This window comes from Styela clava, chromosome 1 (genome assembly GCF_964204865.1).
Source record: "Styela clava chromosome 1, kaStyClav1.hap1.2, whole genome shotgun sequence".
In the NCBI taxonomy this organism is placed as follows: domain Eukaryota; kingdom Metazoa; phylum Chordata; class Ascidiacea; order Stolidobranchia; family Styelidae; genus Styela; species Styela clava.
Genome location: NC_135250.1, coordinates 14765401 through 14784281, shown reverse-complemented (window position 1 = coordinate 14784281; position 18881 = coordinate 14765401). Strand labels below are relative to the sequence as shown.

The 18881-nt window shown below is 31.2% G+C and overlaps 1 protein-coding gene across 2 annotated transcripts in view; it reads left to right on the top strand.

Moving 5' to 3' along the window:
• The window catches only part of LOC120347014 (3'-5' exoribonuclease HELZ2-like), a 46414-nt gene that overhangs the window by 4268 nt on the left and 23265 nt on the right, over window positions 1-18881 (top strand). For both annotated transcript variants that reach the window (XM_039416824.2, XM_039416832.2), the window contains exons 3-32: window positions 1477-1594; window positions 1734-1881; window positions 2759-3019; window positions 3246-3393; window positions 3680-3822; window positions 4176-4344; window positions 4680-4784; window positions 5106-5178; window positions 5793-5906; window positions 6229-6351; window positions 7115-7278; window positions 8114-8314; window positions 8525-8608; window positions 9076-9124; window positions 9754-9845; window positions 10729-10930; window positions 11039-11229; window positions 11464-11560; window positions 11815-11991; window positions 12923-13018; window positions 13584-13690; window positions 14312-14433; window positions 14877-15019; window positions 15628-15703; window positions 16246-16448; window positions 16626-16763; window positions 16885-17010; window positions 17374-17540; window positions 18208-18449; window positions 18548-18723. In XM_039416824.2, coding sequence (XP_039272758.2) covers window positions 1477-1594; window positions 1734-1881; window positions 2759-3019; window positions 3246-3393; window positions 3680-3822; window positions 4176-4344; window positions 4680-4784; window positions 5106-5178; window positions 5793-5906; window positions 6229-6351; window positions 7115-7278; window positions 8114-8314; window positions 8525-8608; window positions 9076-9124; window positions 9754-9845; window positions 10729-10930; window positions 11039-11229; window positions 11464-11560; window positions 11815-11991; window positions 12923-13018; window positions 13584-13690; window positions 14312-14433; window positions 14877-15019; window positions 15628-15703; window positions 16246-16448; window positions 16626-16763; window positions 16885-17010; window positions 17374-17540; window positions 18208-18449; window positions 18548-18723 — 4255 coding nt within the window. The remainder of the gene's footprint in view (window positions 1-1476; window positions 1595-1733; window positions 1882-2758; window positions 3020-3245; window positions 3394-3679; window positions 3823-4175; window positions 4345-4679; window positions 4785-5105; window positions 5179-5792; window positions 5907-6228; window positions 6352-7114; window positions 7279-8113; window positions 8315-8524; window positions 8609-9075; window positions 9125-9753; window positions 9846-10728; window positions 10931-11038; window positions 11230-11463; window positions 11561-11814; window positions 11992-12922; window positions 13019-13583; window positions 13691-14311; window positions 14434-14876; window positions 15020-15627; window positions 15704-16245; window positions 16449-16625; window positions 16764-16884; window positions 17011-17373; window positions 17541-18207; window positions 18450-18547; window positions 18724-18881) is intronic.

Genomic DNA, 18881 nt, shown 5'->3' with positions numbered 1-18881 from the left:
TCAATAACGATGAAAAACTCTCAATAATACAGCCCTTGATTCATATTCCCGTTGGCTTAAAACATCAGCATCATTCCAAAGGTTAAACAAGTTTCTTGTTTCAAATATCCCGTACTCCATGAGACTCGATATTTTATTGTTTTATTTCGATTTGAGGGAACCGATCTTTTCAGCAAACTCAATGGTAAATGAATAGTAACAATGGCCCAATTAAACACTTCCCAAAAACTCCAAGCATTGTAGTGGAAATACAGACGTAAAGACGATATAAATGATACGTATCTTATTAGAAGATGTCTCTGATTCCACGAACATTTTACAGAAGAAATTTAAACATTCCCCATTACACATTAAAAACTAGTTTGTCAGGCAAAGCTTTCACGGTTTGAGTTACGCTATTGGCCATGAATAAGAGACCAAACAATTATAGTTTTCTGGCTATACCGAAATCACTTACGCAAACGGAATCAGTTGCTATGGTTTCCCGAACATTAGTTGTAATAAAAACGGCAATTAAACCTCTCAGATGAACGAATTTTGAAGACATCTTTTTAATCACTCTAGTGCGTAACTAGTTATACGTCCCGATCGTTCACTTTATATAACACCATCGTGCACGTTTTGAGGTCGCAACATACGGAACTCGAGTGTTTCGAAATGTCTCTTAAGCGCTGTTTCATTACTCTTCATAGCTGGTCGTGGCCCTCTCAAGCTCCCATCAAGTCACATCAGTTCTAGGAAGTTGACGAACGAATTGTGTAAAATGCTGCACCTAACCCAAACAAAGCTTACTTTTGCGTATAAATTAGTTTATTATCGTCGATATCTCTACGATTCTGCTCGGTTATACGGTTAATATCCAACTCTTTCGTATTTTCCTACAATTGTGTGGACGGAGAATGATGTTTTATATACCGGTACCGGTGTGGTTGATTCTCTGACTCTGTCGGAAACAGCCAAGTTTTGATTACCAGTGCAACTTCCCAATTTGTTCTCATAGGCAAGGTATTTGAATATTTAGATAATCAAAATTGACAATCATTGGTGATTGTCAGTCTGGGGAAGGCATTCAAGCATTACCATATTAATGACTTACATCCTCTAGTATGGATATGACTGGGATGAAGATGATACCGATATTATTGGTTTCAAAGTGTGTTGTGAAAATTGCAATAGTCTATTATCAATTAGAAGTAACAAGACCCAAATAAAATAAGGTTTGGAATTCGAAAGTCTAAAACAGAATCGGCAATTATTTAGGTTTTGGAACAAATATACCTTAGCAAAAATAAGGTAAATATTTTTCTGATGTTAGGGATGGTCTTGTTGACAGCTGGCCTAATTTTAGACAACAAGAGTGATTTGTTCGAAATACAAAAATCTTTTTCATTGAAATAATTACATTATGGTTTTTATTTTTATTTTCTCTCTTTGTCACCTATTGTTACAATCAAACACTTGATCTTTAATTCTCAGATGCACTAAATGCCAACAGCAAAACAAACTTGGTATATATGTACAGAAACAAGATTATGCAAATCAACCCTGCCGATGGGTTCGTATCAGAGAACGTCCTGTGAATGTTACTGATCAGGTTTGATATTTTATTTAAGTGATAAATATTATTACAAGAACAATATTGGAATTAATATATGTGCTTAATCAGTAGTATTCAAGTTTGCAAGATTGAAATCAGACTTCTGATGCAGCTTAATATTTATATCATGTTTTAGCAACTTGGATTGTGTCCAGATAAGAAATGCCAGAAAGGAAGCAAGAAATGCAAAAAAGGACACAGTGATTCTGAACTTCTGTTGTGGCAACTGCTGCGAGAACATGATTTATTTCTGAGTAATTTTCTACCGCAGCTGATTTACCTTGGTAAGAGTGTTTGCACTCTGATGTTTCCATATGTCAACCTATAGAAAAATAAGGTTGCATTAAATTGTTGGTTAATTGTTATTGAAATGAAGTGTGTCAAGTTATTTATAGTAATACAAGGGGTAAGTAAGGATTTTTTAATGTCATTATTTTGAGCAAAATTACATAATATCTATAAATTGTTTTTTTTAAACTTAATTTGATACTTTTTAAGTTTGTATTATTGCATTTGCAGATTTACATAGTATATAGCAAGGCCAATTGCCACATCTGGAGATGATCAATTTCTTGTGATTTTTATGAGAACTTGACAATAAACTAAAACTAAAAAAATTGTCTTCAACTATTATTCCATCATATATGGAATATGATACGTTTTATTTCCAACAATGGCAGTGACATCAGAATGCCAATTCGGATAGGATAGGATTTACATATTTATCCCGGGAAGAGGAAAGTCGATAAAACGGCTTGAACATATGGCTAACGGTCTCTCGTCCGGTTACCATTCCATGTCAAGTACGGAATTAGTTAGTTATTTGTTTTTGGAAACATGGTCTTGTTCGTGGAGGAAGCCATAACCGACCAGCGGTTACGTGAACCACCCTACGACGGACGACGAGGAATCCAGCAATCCTCCTGACCATAATCATCCCTGCATGGGATTCGAACCTGCAAACCCACGCAGAGTAATCAGAGGTGCGGTGGCGAGCATATTTCTTCCTGAGCCACACCGCCGCACCATTTGAATGTTATTCTTCAATAAATCTGAGCAAAAGTTTTGGTACTTATTCATTGTTTTGTGTGACCTCACATCTAGGTATCATGAACCCCTGGCATATAAAATCAGTATTTTAATTTGAAGTATTAATTTTAGACATTGACGATGTCACACATGTAGTTGAACCAACTATTGTCCAGCATACTCCACCAAGAAAAAGAAGGGACCGTCGATACTCGTCGAATCGACATACCCACAATAATAAAGGTCTGCACGGTGACAAAAGTAACGAACAAAAAAAAATTGAATACTTCTTGAGGCATGAATGCGATAGAGGAAGGTTTTTCTATGCCTGTGAAGCATGTTACAAGCTAAAACCCTGCATTGTGAAAGAGATGGAAATTGGCGATGGAAAAAGTATGTTAGTCCTATTGTTATTCTATGTATCTTGAAAGAACACAAAATCTCTGTGGTTCCCATATTTATACCACACTGTATAAGGTGAATGTCACACCCTATATTTTTAGCCTGTGATGTGTTTGGTGTAATTTAAAGCCACAGGTATCTAAATTTGTGATCCAGAATTAGAAACTTGTTTTGTTGGAATATTTGATAGAACTTGAAAAACTTCTATAATTTCCAGAATTACGGCTGCATTGTACTTGGTGTGAAAAAAGTGAAGGACTACTACTTTATGAGAAAATAACTCATGGTAATGGAGGTGTAGTTTTTTATGAATATGAAATAATTGGAGAGAGAAGATCTACTACACGGGGAAACTCAATGTGCAGGTTGGTTTTTTTTTCCTGGAGACAATTTTTGCTGTTAATAGAAGGATAAACTATATGTGATGTTGCTTGGTACAGCATACATGGAAATAACAATTCTATTGTTCATCTTCGAAAAATGAATGTGTGCTACAGAAAAGAAAGTTTAGGTCTTGTTACTAGTAAATAAGAAGCAGTACATCATATTTTCTTGTATAATGTGTTTCTGTTCTATGTGTATATGAGAGTTTGAGTTCAATAAAATTTATAATTTTTTTCAATTTCCAAACAAATGAAGTTGTAATTTTAGGCATCACCTTCGAGGAACTTGTTCTAAAACGAAATGCACATTTGCGCACAGTTATTTGGAACTTCAAGTGTGGAAGCTGGAGAGTAGGAGCACATCCAGACAATGGCTTGTGAACTTCTGCAAAGGACAAGCCCCAATAAACAGTATAATATTTTAGTCATCATATCCATATTCTTTTTTATACAAAAATTGTTTTGAACTTTGTTCTTCCTTCAAACATGTTATTTGCTTGAAATGTAATGTAATTGAAATATTTTAGTTATTTTTAGTTTTTTTAAACTTTTTCTACACATAAAATTATTTACCCAGTTGATTTTAATTTAACATGAATTAGAAAATCACCTTTTGACATATGCTTTATGCCCTCATATTCATTTCAGAATAACATTGATTCAAAAGAATTTGCCACCGACAATATTAAGAGGACAAAAGAGATATTTCAAAGTCACATATATAAACATATAGTTACCACTATTAAAAGCAACATTATTCTTAGGGGCAACTCTTGATGGGATGTTTTATTGTGATCTATGCTGTTTGGGTTTTTCTAGTCATGATGAATATTTAAAGTACATGGGACAAAATCATGTCCATTTTCCTGATATCAAAAAGAGAACAAGTTGGATATTCAAAAAATATGAAGTCAGGGATTTTGAATTATGCAGGTAATTGTATTTAGTGTGAAAAATGTTGTTAGTGCCAAATTTTAAAAATACATTTTTGGGCTTAGTCATTTGATAAAGTTAGTAAATAATTTTCTCTGTTGTTCATGGTTGTTGTCACTAATTTTTATTTTACTCAAGTAATGATCATCACACAAATCATGTTATTATTTCAAATAAATCTTATTTTTAAGATGATCATTTACAGCATACCGTATGTATTGATATACAGTTTAAATGCAGTAATGGAATTGCATGAAGATTATACATAAAACTAATTTCTAAACAAAACTGTTTTAAATAAGGCAGTAATTTTAATGTATTTATTGCTTTTTCAGCTACGAGGAAAATTATCCTCCTGATTGTAATTGTAAAAATGCTCATAGCGACTTGGAACTTGAGGAATGGAATCAGCGACTTTTGCTAGAGAAAGCAAGAAACAAGTATACCATATTTCCTATAATCATAAAGAATATAGAATCTGGAAAGTAAAAATATTGTTGGCTTCCATGCATTTTTTATTATGGAATGACAATCATGAATCATGCTCATGTAGTACTTATGGTAGTTTTTCCATTAGGCAACAAGTTTTATGATAAAATAAAATATTTGGTGTTCATGTGATTTTATATCAATCATTTTGAAATAGCAAATATTATATCAAGAATATTTGAGAAACGTACTGTCTGTGACAAATATCTAATGGTATCGTGTATTAATATTACACATTATTTTTATTTATTGTTTTATATTTCTGCCTTCAGATTCAATCTCACTGAAATACCTCAAAACTATATTTCAATTCTGCAACAAAGAATTCAAACAGAACGTCTGGAGGTTAGTGTGGGAATACTCTATAGTAGTGATTCTCAAACAGTGGGGCATGCCCCACAAGAGGGGCATAGACAATTTTTGAGGGGGCATGGAAATAATTAAAAATAAAAATATTTGTTAGATTTGATCTTGCCCGCCTCATTTTGGATATTCATCTTTCTTTATTTTGGAATATATGCATTCCATTCACATACTTTTAATGTGTTCTTTAAATAAAACATTCTTTCACCTTATTATCTGTTATTTTTATCTTATTGTTAGCTAGTTATTTCTCGAAAAATTCTTAAAAGGGGCACCAACTTGAAAAGTTTAATAACCACTACTGTATAGCATTGAATAAATAGGTTGTACTATTTTATTAATCGAAGTAATGTCTTTTTTATAAAAAAGTATTAGCTATGGAAATAACCTGCCTTTTTTACAACATTGGTAAGAGTGATAAGTGTGATTTATTTTTTCTCTTTTTTTGGGCGTGATCTGAAGATTAGTAATCAGGAATGCCAATCTTTATGCCAACCATTATTTAGGTTATCTCATTATATTTGCTTTATTTTTCGCTTTTTTCTTTTTTGACGGTCTATTGTACAGAAAATGATTTGACTTTTTTCAATCATTAGGAGATTACACATTTGAAAGGAGTTCAACTCAAAGTTGATGAAACAACGAAAGACATTGATATCAAAACCGAGAAAACCAAATGGAAATTGAAGATCAACATCACTGATACAAATGTAATTGCCCAGTAGTACTGTATTGATTTTTGGCGATTGTTTCTTCACTTTTGACAAATATTATATGTTCAGTAATTAATTTTTCCATTTAGCTTTTAATAATGTATTTCGAATATTTCAAATGTAAAAAAGCCAATTTACGTTTCATGAAACACTTGTCAAGCTGAAAAAATTAATAACTGTTTCCATTTTACATGCATTAGAATGACATGAATTCCTGAAATATTGTATATTTTCATTATTACATACTACAAATATTTAGTTTATTTAAAATTGATCTTTGGTTGATAATCAATGTAAACAATATTTCTATTTTTTGCAGTTGAAATTGAATCATGTCAGTTTTCCATATAAATATGGATTTGAAATACGACATCTTGATCAATCTCATTACAAATATCATATTGCGTTGGATGACAATATTAGAAAAAACTTGGAATTTATGGTAATCATATTATGTAAACAATATTGATGCATACTATAAATTTAACTGCTATTTGAATGATACAAATACTCAGAAATCAATTATAGGAATGAATAGCCAAGGCAACATCTTACAATGGATTTTTTATTTTTTTGTTATCAAAATCAGCAAGATACTAAATAAAAATATGTGCATGGGTTTGCACTTAGAAATAGTAATGAAAGAATATTTTCAATGATAATTTGGCATCAAGACATGTGCCAACTGAGCTTTTTTATGACACAGACGATTTTGTGAACGAACTTCAACACAATTTCAAAACCACATAGTACATGGTTTTTGCTGAATCAATGTACGGTAATTTTTTAACCTCAAGTTCAAGTGCTGATGATTAAATTAAATATATAGTTTTTGATAAATACAGAAAATTAGACTTAATGTCTGTAAACAATGGTTTCATGTTGCACTGATGCTCATTATTTGATGGCTGTTTGAGAACATAAATATGACTACAGAAACAGATCTTTCTGCACACAGATCGATACTGATAATTTTCTTATTCTCCAATTTTCTCCAATGAGAGTGATTAGTTATTTCTGGTAAAGTAAATTAAGTGTTGATACAAGTATCTACCGTACATATGAAAACTTCCAAGTGGAAGTATATTTCTAAAGTTCAAATTTCAGTATTCCCCCACTAACTTTAATTGTATTGTCTTCGATCATCAGGCTTGGCATAGCGCTAATAAAATGTTTTTGACTAAAGTAATGACCTGACATTTTAGGTGTTATTCACAAATCCAAACAGTTATGGAAAACATGTTGGAGAATTAGTATTTGACTTCAATGATGGACAAAAACCAGTAAATCTATTATTTGTTGTTTTCGTACATGGTGAAGGCATTGAACTTCCTGAAAACAATCTTCAAAACAACTGGATTTCTGACAGGTATCTCGATCCACAATACATTCGCAAATATACATCAGATATATTTGAACCAAGACGTTTTACTCAATCATAAAAAAAATGTTTTTATTCATTGGTTCTCAAAGTATTTGTCATTTCAGCTATTTATTATATAATTGCACATTCACTAAATTAGATTTCATTAAAGATGCAAACAAACATTCTTTTTTAAAATGTTGATTATGATAACTCATACTCCACCATTGAATAATTTGTCTCAAATACGATTATTAGTACAATACTGACATGTTTTTGTGCATAAATTTTTGGTAATCCTGTAGTATGTAAACCAAGATGGCAGACACCGGAATGCAGTATTTGTACCAGGTTTGAGTAACACCATAATTTTATTCCAATTTTCCTTCTTTTAGTTCTATTACGAGTTCGGGGACTCTCGTAGTATTTGTATCTGAAATTATGTCCTAACCCTAACCTGGTATACTTACTACGTTTCGGTTCACATATGACGGAAGTCCCAAATTTCTTGTATGAAAACATAAGCAATATAGGGGTTTTTAATTTTAAACCTTTCATCATTGAGTCATTTGTATCACCATTGAATCATTCAAATTTGGTGATTAATCTAGTGTGATTAATTAAAAAAAATGACAACAATGTACCTGAATATGAATCTTCCACATTTAAGGAAATATCCCCAGAGATTAAAGTGAATAACGTTGTAATTAAAGTGAATAACTTATTTGTTGTTATAACTTCCTTGACTTTATCATATGTATTGCATGTAACATAACTTAATATCACATCTAAAAAAATTACAATTCTTGAGCATAATTATACAATTGTATTTCTAACATAGAAAGATTATCAAACATCCTATGCTGACAAACCAGATTGGAAAATATGAAAAAAGAATTTCGGAGCTCAAAAACGAGTATCTTCCTCCAAAGGTTAGGAGTGATGTTATGGATTTTACAGACATAACAAGAATCAACTATGCAGAGAAAATGCACAATTTGCTTTATGAAGAAGAAGAAGCAAGAAGAATTGTGCTTGCAAAGTAAGAAAAAATAGCACATATTTTCACAAGTACTTATGATGTTATCCTAAAGTTTAAACTGCATAAGAAGAAAACAAACAATTTGAAATGTTTTTGTTGTATTTGGTATTTGATTTGTGAATATGAATTAACGTAAAGTAGTTCAGTATATTTATCACACATGATGATATAATGTTTTTTTGTAATAATATGACTCAATATATTCCACAGGTTGAATATTGAATGTGATTTGGAAGTCTTATCAACAGGAAATTCGGAAGGCCATGTGCTGGCAAAGCTTCAACTTCCTATAAAGTGGGTAAACTTTTTTAATCAGAAATGTAGTGCTTCTTGAACATTTTCTTGATACATAGCATTTTGATATTCATAGAATCCTTCGAAAGAAGTCATTTGAAACATTGTAATGAACTAATAATCAGACACAAGAAATTAGCAATTATTTTTACACCCCGAACTTGAATGCATTTTATATAGTATGGAAAAGTATGTATGCATGCCATTCACATGTATGAAAAATCCATTCGATTCATTTTGTTGTCAAGTCAAATATAATAACACAGTATAAGTCTTAAAATGACAACAGTTAGACAATTCAAAATTTTAAATTGAACTGCACAAATAAAATAATATTTAGTTTATTAGAATATTTGTTCAGAACCGTTATTCTTCTATAGATCTGTGAAAAAGCAGTTCAGTTTTATTTTGAAATGTTTCACGCATATATATTTAATATAAATATACGAATACCTATTTTTATTCAGTGTATCAACAGATGAAGGATTGCTTTTTAAAGAAACTTGTTGTTCATCGGTGAGTAAATATGTAAACATTTGAATTTTCACATATGTTTTTATCTTACAAAACTAACAACTTGAAATTATACATGAGAATAGATTAGCGCTTACTAGTAATCCTTGGAAATGTTGAAAAATTTTTGTTTTTTATAAAATATATTATTTATTTTTGTGTTTATTGAAAAAAATATTGCAAAGTGCTATTTAATATCCCTAAAGCATTAAAAATTATTACTACCGGTAAATATCATTTAATCATTTGTAAGAATCATTTAATGGAACTAACAAGCAGAATATCAATACTGACTAAACCCTTTTTACAACTCCAAACATCTCATGACCCCCATAATTCTCTGCCATTGGGAATTGTAATTCGAAATCACTTTTAGCAAATTCGAACATTTTTTGTTTTAAACTTCTTAATTGGCCATCAGTTGATTTATTTCGGCTTCCCAGAACCTAAAACTAGAACTGTCATTTGGTTATGTCTAAAATTGTTCAACTTATTGCTTCAACTTATATGGTATAACTCAAATGATGTCTACTATATATCACTGTGTGGCATGGCATTCTTCAACACGCATGCCCATCCTAGATTTAGTTTTTTAAGATGCTTATAGATGATTTATTGTTTTTTCTCAACAGGTTCTCATAGGTGAAAAAGATGACATAAATGCATATGAAGCTATTATAATTTCTTGTAATGAAAGTGAAGTGTTGATTGATATATCACCCAAGTATGTTATTTCTATTCATTATTTATGGGTTATCATGGGATGTAAATCGAGAACTGTGGTTAGGGTTAGGTGTCTTTGCTATAGCTACATTCATCATTCCTGCTGCTTCCATTCACATACCTCATCTGAGCACTCCACTCTCATTATCGTTAATTTCCAATACACACACAGATAAAAACCATTGATGAGTTAGTAACAATTTTCAAAACATTGTACATTGTTCATTGAGATCTTATGCACCACTGAACCTTAAAACTAAACACTAATAATTCATTTCAATTAGCGCCACAATTATTTCATGTTTCATCCTTGCCTTGCTTTAATCTGATGATCATGAGCAATAAGATTGTTTCTTCCTAAATTCGCCTGTCCCAAACCAGAGCTGGTCGAATATTGTGAAATCTGCTTTATCTACATACACTACCCTGCAAATCAGCTGATGTGCATAAGGGTTTTAGAAAAAAGTACTGCTCCTGGGTTGGTTTTATGATTGAAAAAAACAATTTAACAACAGTTGTGATGAAAATTTGTTAAATTTACCAATCTTTTGAAATCCAGAATAGATATTTTCATGATGATCGTGGAAAAATAATTTATTTGAATATCACAGCGAACAGAATTGTAGCCAAAGTGATATGATAAAAACAGTTTGTTTTCAGTTAACCATCTATTAGAATGATATGACTTCTATGTATAATATTTATTCACAATAATATTTTTTCTAATAATATTTTTGATCCTGCCTGTGAATACTATGCTTGTATTTTTGTGCGGCACCACAACAATAACATATATAAAAAATTTCGTCAGTACTATCCAATATTTCAAACAAGTTGCATTTTTTTGTGTGTTCACCCTAATGAGATTGTTTACTTTTATGTAGTTGTACAAAAAATTTGCAACTTCATGAAGGAAGAAAATTACTGCTTCAGTTTCAACTTGATAGGAGTGTGTTCTGCCTACAGCATTATGCTATTGACTGTTTGAAGAAAAAAACATCATTAATATGTCCAGCTCACGAGAATTATGCTAGTTTGAACTATGATTCTACTAAATTGAAATGTAAGGAGTTGGATGATTATCAGGTAAACACAGTTAAATTATTAAAATAAATATTTTTTATATTGTAAGTACTAAGTACCATTTCTATTTCAGAAATACCGTAATTTATTTGATGTTTTCTTATTATTCAGAGTGCAGTTTTTGATTATCTTCAATGGCAAAAGAAAGATGGCGTTCATAACCTAAATAAAAGTTATCCACCCTTGATAGTAGCAGGACCATTCGGAACTGGGAAAACACATACTTTCAAAATCATATTGATAGAGCTGATGAAAATGGGTGAAAAGGAAACAACAATTCTTCTCTGTACTCATTCAAATAGGTACTGGTATATGCTTTTCAATAAACTGAGTCCATTCATGCCTTATGTTTGTACAGTATTATCAGCCAGCCTTAAAAAGGCTAATACAAAACACCAAATTCAATTTCCCACTCTTTTTTTTTCAGCTCTGTCGATATACAAGTTTTCACTTGAATGTCATGTATACATTTTCCTATTTATTCTCATTCTCGAACGATTCATTCATGGCTCATACATATGTTTTTTTGCCTACAGTGCCGCAGATTCTTATTTGGAAGATCATAAATTTGAAAAGTGGAGAGGAAAAATTTTGAGACTGTATTATCACAAACGGCGAATTGGAACTGTTGAGGTTTTTAAATTTTTTCTGTTCGATTTTAATTTATCTTTTTTATCTATTTAGTGTACTTTTCTTATTCCTTTCCTCTCCCCAAGATAAATATGTAAATCCCATCTCAACTTGACATGTAAGTTTGAAGAACTGTGTTGTTGTCATATTAAAATATCAATTTCATTGTCTGATTTGCTTATTTTCAAACTACTTATTGTAATAATCTCTCTCCTGCATAATTATGAAATTCTATTCTATCCACTATTTGTTTCAAGGAATCAGTGCGAAAATATTGCCTTATCAAAAATGGTACATTTTATTATCCAAGTTTGAAAGAATTAAGAAAATTCAAACTAGTGATTACAACTTTCTCTGCTGTTATGGCTCTCGGCATAGAAACTGGATTGGAAGGAAATGTATTCACTCATATTTTTCTGGATGAAGCTTCACAGGTTGGTTGGTATTATTTCAAGGTCTTTTCGCAACCTGTACTTATTTGGTTCAAAAGTAACTCATAACTCACTCATAACAAATATAAAAACACCATTTCTTCCGCTGTGAACCAAGATGGCGGCCAACGGAGTGTAGTATGTGTACCAGGTTAGGGTTACGCCATAGTTTCAGGTACAAATACTTCGGGAGTCACTTGGCTAGTCCCCGAACTCGTAATAGAACTAAAATAAGGAAAATTGGAATAGAATCATGACCTAACCCTAACCTGGTACAAATACTACATTCCGTTGTCCGATATCTTGGTTCACATACTATGGGACGCCAAACATTATGCTGAATCGCCTTTATGCTATAGTCAATAAAGTTTAAACAGTCAATCTTCCTATTCATTCTCAAATTACTGTTAGGGCCGCACAAGTCTTTTCACCGATTCGTGATCATAATCGTGATGATCTATTATCTTATCAGTGTAAAACCTGGCCAATGAATTTTTATTGTACTAAAATAAATTGTACTCATTGGGATTTTATTGCGCATTTTAGGATTTTAGATTAACTTTAGATTAACTTTTTTAAGTTTAATATGACAAAACGTTCAAATACTCTCTTTTGAACCTCCTAACTCTTTTGAAAATCTTGACTGTACCCCTGCTTCTGCCACCATTTTTTCAAAATATAACCTGCAAAATGTACTTTAATGTCTTTATAACCTATGCAAAAGTTGTTACAAATTATATAATAAATTGTTAGAGAATTCACTGAATGACCTTTCTTTGCAAACTACTGGGAGTCACCACCATCATCTAATTAGGATCCCTTTAAATTTGGTCTTTTGTTGCATTTCAATGTAGTTTAGTGTCTTTTGCTCATTTCAGCTTTTTAATATATCTATGGTTAAAAAAAATTTCAATGACGTAATAAATCTTATTAGGCTATGGAAGCAGAAGTTATAATGCCTTTGACATTAGCAAGTTTGGAAAACACCAGGGTTGTCATTGCTGGTGATCACAAACAAGTGACTCAAAAGGTAATTGTTGTTGTTTTCCACTACTATGTGCATAAGAAGTCAATATATATATAATGAAAGAGAAAAGTTTTTGAACATCATGGTGCATTCAAAAGTGAAAAGCTTGTTTGAACTGATTTAGGATAGGATGGATATGATTTCTAAATTTATCCTAGGGATAGGAATAAAATATGAGGGAGGAAGAAAATATGAGGGCTCAATCACTTGGCGAACCACTGCCTCCTATACGATCACCAGTTCATGTCGGGTATGGGAATAGTTAAACAGTTATTTTTGCATGGACTTGGTGGTGAGGGAAGGCGTAACTGACCAGCAGGTATGTGAGCCAACCTACGGCCGCAAGTCCAGCATTCTCTCACACATAATTATCTCCCATAGGATTCAAAGCTGCAAACTAGCACAGAAGTTAATATTTATAATAGGTGCAATATCGAGCATGTTCCTAATGCCTAGCATGATGTGCTAATAGCCTAGTCGAGCGTGTTCCATTGCTTAGCACAATGTCCCAATCACCAATTTAAATTAGTGAGTTGTAGTGTCTGAGCTGTAAAATGTTTTATTTCAGATGTATTGTACCTCAAGTAACCAAGTTCAAACGTTGCTTGAGAGAGTCTACGAAGCTTATGAAAATGTCGACAAAAGATGCAGAGTACTTTTGACAAATAACTATCGGTAAAACATTGATTTATTTGAATTTTTTTTGTGATTGCATACATCTATTGAGTATTTTAGTTTTTAGTCTATGGGCTTTTAAAATCACATTTCGTATTAGTTTGCCTAATGCCTATTGTAAAGTAGTCCTGTGAATTTTAAAATGATAGGTTTTACATTTTTTAATATCTATGAATGAAAAAATCAATTTTCTTCAATAATATGATATCTGCAAAAAATGTGTCTGTTATGCCACCTTTCATTCAATTGTTTGTTATTTAGATGCCAGTGTCTCAGATCAAAATTGCAATCAATTTTTAGGCTCTGTCTCACCCTCTCATCTTGGTTGCATCAACTTTCTAGATTTGAAGACTACATTATATTTGCGAATATAAAATAGAACTTATATGTCATTAATGCCTAACGATGAAATCACTGTAGTTTGATGACAATTATTAGTACTGCAAGTTCATTATATCTCTTCCAATTCTTCTCACATAAAGTTTGTGTTCTTAGTAGTAGGGAAAATTACTTTTTGCAACTTTTTTACACTGCAAAGGTTTCAAAAAATAGTTGTTTCCATTTTGCCTCATTTTGAAATTTCATTTTTGAAAGATTTACAATCAAAATTTGTATTTTTAGTTGTGTTGATGGAATATTGCACTTGATAACTAAAATTTTTTACAAAGAAAATATATTGAAAAAAACTGGAAATATTCAATGTATCAGTGGAGCACAATCTGTGTATTTCATTCACATACAAGGTAAGATAATATCATGTACATTAATGTCTCTTAGCTTATACTTTGTAGAAAATAAAAATATATTGCTCACAATTGCTTTGATTGCGTGCAACTATATTCGAATCATTGATAATTTTGTAAGCATTTAACTTTTTCACTTTAAATAAGTCTCTACACAAGTATTCATTGATATGCAAACTGAATGTGTTTATGTGTTTCAGCATTATCGACACGATTTATAGATTTGTGCGAGATAGGATTTTGAACCCTAGATTTCGTCTCCAATGCTAACATTGATAATAAATTAATTGCATAAAGTCTATTGTAGAGTGTTATTTTTTAAATTAATGATACCTAACATAATTCTTGCTTTTTGACTGATCAATTTCTATTTTTATTTCTTATCTCTATTGTCCTAAAACACTAAAAGTGTTTCTATAATAAAATATTCTATCTTATTGAAGGTGAATGCATTGTAACAGATGAGGGAGAATATGTGAATAAAGAGGAAGCATTCCAAATCATGCTTGAATGTAAAGAACTTTGCGAAAAACTCAAACTGATTGAAGTTGAAGATATTGTTGTGCTTACCGCAGATCTCCCACAGGTCTAACTTGATTTAGTGTTACCAAGATTACTTAATTATAGGTTTGCATACAACCATGCTTTTTCTTTTATTTAAACCTGGTTCAAACAATATCAAAAGACTCAATTCTGGCATAATTACTCTGCTCTAACCTAAATCACTGTACATATGACATATTCATTTCCATTTTGAGTCCAAGATTTGTGTAAAATTCTGCATTTTTTTTAAAATGGGTAAAACGTAGTTTTTTACAATAACTTTTACAAGAAAAATATTTTATGCCTCACTATAAAACTGAATGAGCAATACTGCTACTCCCTTTAAAAATTTGTTGAAAACGACTTATATCAGATTTCAGAATAGGTGACCCAGTAGTAAGTTTTACTCAGCAAAACTGAAGTTTCATCGTTTTTAATTAGAACTGATACATTTATGTTGTTTATACTTTATTTGAAACAATCAAATAAATGATTGGTTGATCTTTGCAGCAAAAAAAGCATGCAATGAATATATTTATTTCTATGCCAAACACAAAAAAACAAAAACAATAAATGTATTGTACAAAAATAGAATTTTGCATTGTTGATGCCTATTAGTCAAATAAATTGTATATTGTTGTTCTTTTCCAGACTCGTTTAATCCGAGGCGTTCTTCGACAAAATGGACTCGAAGACGTTTCTGTTCAAACAGTGAGGAATGTTCAAGGTATAAATTTTCTATGAAATGCTTTTTTTGATATTTAGTATAAGATTTCAATTTACGGTATAACGGAATTATTAACATGTACCATACCCATTCTCTAGAATTTGTGTTTAAATAATCATATCATATTATCGGTATGCGCCAAAAACGTTTACTATGTAATATATTCATCATTAATATGCTCCATTTCGAGAAATGTTTCGAGAAATACCTCACATATCTTAAAAAGCTATGCAATCTACGCTATTCTATGCAAATTGTTAATCTAATATTTTTATTTCACTATTCTTGAATAAAGTTTTGTTTCACTCAACATGTTTAAAAAAAACGGTTTTCCTCTATCCTCCTGTATCAATGACACTTTTTGTCTATATTCATCAAACACAAAATAATTGAAAATAACTGAAAAAACATTATTGATGTGGAGCAGTATTTTAATCAAGACAAGAAACATTGTTGTTTTTTGCAAATAGTCCATAGTGTTGCCAATAAGCGAAGAAGGAAAATTTTGTTAGCCAATGAAATGCTCAACCTTTTGTTTCCAGGTCAACAATACAAAGTTGTCATTCTCAGCACTGTAATGCGTCGTCAATTTTGTTTTACTGGTGATAATTTTGGATTTCTTTCGGATGTGAGATTATTGAATTCAGCATTAACAAGAGCTCAGTCAATGATATTGGCAGTTGGAGATGCTGTTACACTTTGCTCTACAGGGCATTGTAAAAATCAGTGGAAGATATTCATGAGGGTATCAAAAAGTTCAATTTGGCTGATATCCAATATTTTATTGAATTTGGCATGTAGCGGAATAAAAAAAAATGTTTTCAATATATTTTTTGTATCAACTACAAAATATCACAATGTATTATTCTTGTTAATAGTTGAAATTTTAATATTCCATATTGATTATATGTTCATTCTATAGCATTGTGAAGAAAACAGTGCAATTCTTCCTCCAACTGTTAACGTTCAGTCCATAAAAAGAGAAATTCAAATTGCTGATCAAGTTTTAAATCTATCTGCCATTGAATTTACACCTGGTTTGAATAATGATGAGCGAAAGGTGGGTACTCAAACGCTTTAATTTTTATTCAATATAACGAATATCTGAATATTTGTTCAGTTGGTTATTTTATTAACTGTCATAAATCCTTTTTATTTTAATAAGGAAGTTATAATTATAGGAAGAGTCTCATAATGCTGATGATCATGAGGGTGAGCAGCGAAACATTGAATCAAACAATACACAGGATTTGAGTATGAATGGAAGTGATGATGACGATGATGATAATGATTCTTGGTGTTCCGAAGTGAGAAAAACTTATTCTTAATTATAATTACTTATAATTGGTTATTATAAGCTGAGATATATACACATGTATGGAGTTGAGGTCCTTTGCTGCCCTGCACAGATATGTATTTTGTATGTGAACCACCATTAAATGCGAACTCCTTGTTTCATTCAAAATATAGGAAATTGATCGAAAAAAATATTGATTGTGTGTTTTTTTTTTAATCCATTTAAATGCGTAAATTTTTGTGTAAATTGTTTAATGCTGGAGTGCTGAATTTTTGTTGGAATTAGGTACATGCAGTTGCAATGTGGTAAATATAGTAATTGTTTAACAATTGTCAAAACAACACACTCGATATCTTGTATTAATTAATTTCAGGACACTATTGAAGACAAAATTCTAGATGATATGTTGAAAAGATTGATGGGAATTGATTCATCTGAAATTACTGTTGGAATAAGAAACCACGGAGAAGAAATCATACATTATGGTGAAACAGGAGACTTTCACGATGAAGATCCCAACGATTCTGGAACACCTTTGCGGTAGGTATTCGTATTAGATAACATTAAAATGAAGTTTGATATCGAATCATAATTGAATAGCTGCTACAATATTGGTGATGGCGATAGCAATAGCTAACAATCAACCTATTTTACAGCAATACTAGAAACCTTTAAACTGTAATATACCCCTTTTTCGGCTAATAATTATAATAAAAAATTTGATTTGAGGATTTGTTTATATGTTAAGTGCAGTGCCGACGGTAATTTAACAATAGATGATAAATTTAGTCACTATAGTATAGATTTCAACTCAGCATCATGTGAAATATTGGCGGATCAGAGTGTCTAAAATAAGGTTTTTATCTGTCAGGGCTACTAAAGCAGCATTAATGTTTAGTATTTTCAGATAGAAACTTGATCTGCGGATTCACTTTTTAATATACCGGTATCTCTGTATTTGTCAAATGAATTGCAATGCCAAATTGAATTTTTGTAATGATATTTTAGTATCTTCAATCATTCTTTGCATCTAGTTGGAGATGATCGCATAATAACCAATTTTTCACACTAGATATTCTCATTTAAAAAGTCATGCAGCGTTTTATCAACTGTATCATAAACTATAGAATAAATGAACAGTTTTGAGTTGATTGGTATGAATTTATCCAGATTTTAATATTTTAATACTGTGATTAATATTTTTTAGAAAATCTTCTGGCAATGCGATATATCCAAAATATACTATACAACAACTTGAGCAATTCTTGCTGAATGATCCCAGCAAGTACAAACGTTGCAGAATTAATATGATCAACTGGTGTACTGCAAAAGCTGTTCCAGTTGATGAGTGTGGAAAAATCAAATCAGCTCCTGTTTCAAATATTTCTAATAATGAAAATACTGATAATGATGATGATGATGATGATGATACATCAACAGCAGATGAAGGTAATCAACAAAATTTTTACTGTTTGCTTATATCCGAAGGAGTATGAGAATAATTGAATCTGAATTCTTATTTTTTAACAATTACGAATGTTTTACAGAGTCTGAATCGGAAAGTTACTCGGGCAGTTTTGGGGGGGATTCTGTAGTTGAAAATAGTGACGCAGTACAACCTTCAACTTCCTTTATAAGCCCTGCCAAAATATCGCCTTATATTTCTATTGAAACAAGAGGCAATTTGGGAAGAACATTTGATAAAGACGAAGTCTTGGTCAAGGTTATATTGCTAATTACTTTGTATAGAATTTCAAATGGCTGTTTTATATATATATATATATATAATATTATAGGGTATTGTGAGTTAATTGAGGACAGTTACAAAAACTGTTATCTTCATTAAGAATATTTAGTTAAAATTGTGCATAAAGACTGAGA